The 5,000-nt window shown below is 36.1% G+C and overlaps 1 protein-coding gene across 1 annotated transcript in view; it reads right to left on the bottom strand.

The window, feature by feature from the left end:
* Positions 1 to 4,575, bottom strand: part of LOC137626553 (uncharacterized) — a 4,955-nt gene extending 380 nt beyond the window's left edge. The window contains exons 1-3 of the mRNA XM_068357597.1: positions 4,570 to 4,575; positions 2,607 to 2,794; positions 1,397 to 1,796 (exon numbers count right to left, since the gene is read on the bottom strand). Of these exons, the coding sequence (XP_068213698.1) occupies positions 1,397 to 1,796; positions 2,607 to 2,794; positions 4,570 to 4,575 (594 nt within the window). The remainder of the gene's footprint in view (positions 1 to 1,396; positions 1,797 to 2,606; positions 2,795 to 4,569) is intronic.
* Between the last annotated feature and the right edge of the window lie 425 nt (positions 4,576 to 5,000).

Genomic DNA, 5,000 nt, shown 5'->3' with positions numbered 1-5,000 from the left:
TAGTGGAAATAGCCAAGTGAGGAAAGGCAATTAGGAAATAAACAAATTACAGGTAATGAACAATTAAAACATTCTAAGAACATGAACAACAGTAAACTAAATCTTTCATAAATAAACTTTAAAAACTATAAAAAATAAGAGGAAGATAAATAGGATAGAATAGTGTGCCTGATTGTACTCTAAATCAAGAATCTCTTACTAATTCAGTCTACAATAGAGGGTCCCTGGTTTACTAAAAGAACGAGTAATGGCGTGCAGGGAGATATATAGGAACTCTAGGTTATCCCTCTTTTAAGTGTAAAAAATATCTATTTAGGTTACATATAATATTATGTCATTATCTATAGCCTTCATCTCTTACCTCAATACTGCTAGTTACTATCCAATAGAGGGTCCTTTGGTTTATTAAAAGAAGGGGTAATATCCTGCAGGGAAATATATATGAACTCTATGAAGCTATCCTCCTCTTATGTGTGACAAGGAACTATTTAGGTAAGACATAAGTTATGTCATGTTCTGTAGCCTCCTTCTCTTACCTCAGTTCTGCTAGTTACTATATGATCAAAAGTAGCTTACTATCCAAGAACATTTGGCATCACCAATCACAGAAAATGCCACATCCACCAGACTATCCTTTTCCATATAAGAGTAACAGATATTGCAGTAGTCTCATGTCATTGTAAAACTCTATTCACCTTCGATTAGATATAAAATAAGGTAAAAAAAAGGAGGGTATATAGTCCTTACTATTCCTATCTCTAAAGTCTTTTTTAAAAACCGCAGTTATAACTTTTTTGCACCAACATCTTCTAAGGGTGAAATAGTTAATACATATCCATTTTCGAGTCTTTCATGTGATCCAGATCTTCGTAGTCCTAACTTCTTTGGATTTAAGCTTGTCTGTGCCTAGCATAGGTATATCACATCTACATCTTTCTTTACCAGTCTTTCTCTATAACTTTGTCTCTAAACAAACTATGTCCATTTCACAAATTATTCACGTACTTTCTAAAAACCTAGATTGATAATAATCTTGTGCTATCTTTTAGCAAAGCTTAATATTCCTAATCCTAACATTATTGTTCTTAAGCTTTTCTACCTAGTATAGATATATCACATCTACATTTTTCTTCCCTATCCTTTCTCTGCAACTTTGTTTCTAAACAAATTATGTCCATTTCACAAAGTACTCACATACGTTCTGAGAAACCAGAGTTGTAACAATCTTGTGCCATCTTTTTCAAAGGCTAAAAGGTTAATATTCATATTTTTTGAGATTTTTAGCTAACCTGATATTCCTAATCCTAACTTCATTCTTTTTAAGGTTTGCATGCTCTATATTTTTCTTCACCAATTTCTAAAGGAATTAGGTTCATTTCACAAAGCATTCACATACCGTTTCAAAGTAGCCTCTGAAGTCATCCATAGCATCGTTGTACCACTTCTGTATGAGTCCCGCCTCCAACATCCACTGCATCCCAACGTCAAATTTGTATTTCCAGGGGGCATTTTTTTGGACCGCGAAGGCCAGGTAGCCCGGATATAGCTGCTCTTGGAAGCTGTAGACCTTCGCACCATGGCCCAGCTTGTTATACAGGATCTTGACGTAGGAGTAGGTCTCGATATGGGCGTGGGTTCCTGCCAAAACCCTCTCGATGCACTGCTCCTGACCGATGTGTTCCCACGTGTCGTAGGGAGGGACCATGTCGAGGATTTTGGACAGCGCCGATAGGACTGGGTGCTTTGACTCTGCAAGCGCCTCCTCTACGAATTCACCATAGTCTAGCATGCAGAGTCTGTGCACATGGAGGTAAGAAGAGAATTAAGGGAATTCTCATAGAAATATGTAGTTGTAAGAGCAATACTTAGCCCTGTATATATCAAGGTAATAAGAGTTATACCTAATATAAGTGCAAAACTTTTGGTTTTTTGATCCAGCACCAAAGCCTGTTTCCATAATAGACATAGGAATATATCAGGTCCAACTATTGGGAAAAAGATTAGCCTTTTCTCTGTGAAATATATGAAATAAAAATAGTTTCAAACCCACTCTGAAATTTTTTTTATTATTATCTAAGTTTAGAAAAAATATTTGTCAAATCCTAATAGTGTGTATAATAGATAAGCCATATTTTTATTATTTGAATATCTTTATGCTTATACTCTACAGGCTTACTTTCCCTGATTTCATATTCATGGTTACAATCAAACCTGTTTCAATTTGGATGACCTTTATTCTGAAGTACGGAACTCCTAACTTTTTTATTCATTCATTATTTCATTGGTTTACTAAACAAAAGTCCTAAAAACCTTACACCTTTTCTTCTTCCCTTCCGGTATCCCTACATTAAGGGGTCGGTTGCCTGATGTTCCCTCTCTAATACCTTCTATCAAAACCATCCACTTCCCCCTCACCTCTTCTCTCTACGTCACCCCACCCCTTATCTTGCCATCTAATTCTTTGCCTCCCTCTTGATCTTTTCCCCTCTAAAAGGCTCCTCCAAGCCCTCCTCACTCCCTACCCACCGTCCATCCTTCACACGTGCCCACACCATCTCAGTCGTGGTTTATGAACCATGTCTGATGCTAAACCACTAAATTCTGACCTGTAATTGCTTTTGGATATATCCAGAGCCGTCTGAAGCTTCGTTGGAAAAACCGGAACCGTGAGGACTGCGATTAGGTTGCACGTATACGATATGTTGATGAACCAGGATCCCATCCACCAAACCAGGAGGAAGTTTCTCAGACGCCATTTTGTGGGTACAGTGTCCATAGGGTTGGACAGGAGACTCTGAAAGAAAGGAAATTGTTATTAGTAGTAGTATTAGTATTGCTAGATAAGCTAAACCCATAGTTGAAAAGCAGTATACCCAGAACCCAAGTGATCCAACAGAGAACTCATACAAGTGAGGAAAGGAGATGAATGGATCATATAATAAGAAATAGGGAATATAAACTGGATATAAACTAGGTTCATGTCATCCTGTCCAACATAGACACACTCGTTGCAGTTCTGAACTTCTGAAGTTCCACCAATTCTGATGCCTGATTGAGAAGATCATTCTACAACTGGTCAAACCTGCAATAAAACTTCTAGAGTACTGTGTATTGTCGAGTCCTATGATGAACAAGACAAGCCTGTTATGATTATGCATACTGAGAACTATGTACAGGATGGTACACTCTAGTAGGATCTAAATACGAACAATGGTCAGAATTCTGAAAATTTTTATGCATGAAGAACTAATTGAACGACCCTGTGAGAGATTAATATCAAGATCACAAATAAAATATTTTATAGACTGTAAGTTTTGGTCGAAAAAATAATATACCAAAAGAGTGCGTAGTATTGATCCTCATGATAGAGAAGGCATAACTATTAGGGATAACTGCATGCCTAGTATTACGAACAGGGTAGAACTGTCCAGGAAGATATGAATGTAAAGGTTGATCAGAATTATGGAAAATCTTATGCAACATGCATAATGAACTAATTAAACGACGATGCCAGAGATTAATATCTATATCCAGATTAAGAAATCTAACAGACCGTTAGTTCCTGTCAAGCAAATTAAGATGAGAATCAGCAGCTGAAGACCAGACAAGAGAACACTACTCGAGACAAGGTAGAATGATAATAACATACTCAGGATAGATTGATTACCAAAAATCTTAAATGACTTTCTCAAAATTAAATTTTCAATCGAGGATCACAACTAAATTTTCAAAGGAGTTGCATATAGTTGAGGAAATATCAATCCTACTTTGGTTCCTACGTTCTTTAACTTACAAGATGTCCTCTCCACTATATTTGTTAAAACCGGAACTTACGGTATATTGAATTTCTTATTCCTGATCTAGATAATAATCTCTGGCAACGTCGTTCAATTGGTTCGTTATGGATGTTGCATAAGATTTTTCATAATTCTGACCCTTCTTCGTATTCAGACTTTCGGCACAGTACCCTTTTGTTCGTAATACTAGGCATGCAGTTAATTCTAACAGTCAAGCCTTTCCCATCATAAGGCTCAGTACTAGACAGTCATTTGGATGTTTTATTTCAGGTGAGACCAAGTTGTAGAATGATCTTCCTAATCGGGTAGTTGAATCAGTAGAACCTTAAAAGCTCAAAACTTGTAACATTTTATTTTATGTTGAACAGGCTATTGTGAGTCTTTTTTATAATGTATAAAGGAAATATCTATTTCAGTGTTGTTTTGGTTCTTGAAATATCTCGTTTTTATTGTTCATTACTTTTCATATAGTTTAATTATATCCATATTTCCTTTCGTCACCGGGCTACTTTTCCCTCTTGGAGCCCTTGGCATTATAGACTCCTGCTTTTCCAACTAGTTTTGTAGCTTGGTTAATAATAATAATAATAATAATAATAATAATAATAATAATAATAATAATAATAATAATAATGTCATTGAGTAAAAGATGAAAATAATAAAATCTAGATACTGTGGTTTATCCTATCTTTATAAAAGATGTCTTAAGATTAGTTTTCTTCTTTGACAAGGCCAGTGAAGTGGCTAACAATTACAACATTTTCAAACCCACCTGCATAATAATGATGAAATTAGTAATGAAGGACGGCTCCTCCTTGTAGTCGAGTAGGTGATATGTGATGGCAGAGCAGCACATGGACAGGATTATGGCTCCCCAAACCCACCAAGAGAAAGGAAACAGGATGCTTTGCCACCTGGGGAGGGGTGGTGGTACTTCGAGCATCATTCCAAAACTGCAACAAAAAATGCAAGAAGACATTAGTTATCTGAAATTTAACCATCCTAGAGGAAAGCATAAATATATTCCTGGGTGAAAGTAGTTCCCTGGGACAGGTATAGACTTTCTTAATAATTGTATTGTCAAATCAGTTTTATTCATAGAGATAAAGGAATACGATATGATGTTGCTATGCACTTCGTAAGGACAAGAGTAAACATTGTAAATTAGTTGTCAAATCTATCTTATTTATGGGGAATAACTGT

Source organism: Palaemon carinicauda, chromosome 34 (assembly GCF_036898095.1).
Source record: "Palaemon carinicauda isolate YSFRI2023 chromosome 34, ASM3689809v2, whole genome shotgun sequence".
In the NCBI taxonomy this organism is placed as follows: Eukaryota; Metazoa; Arthropoda; class Malacostraca; order Decapoda; family Palaemonidae; genus Palaemon; species Palaemon carinicauda.
The sequence above is the reverse complement of the archived record's forward strand: the minus strand, read 5'-3'. Positions and strand labels throughout refer to the sequence as shown.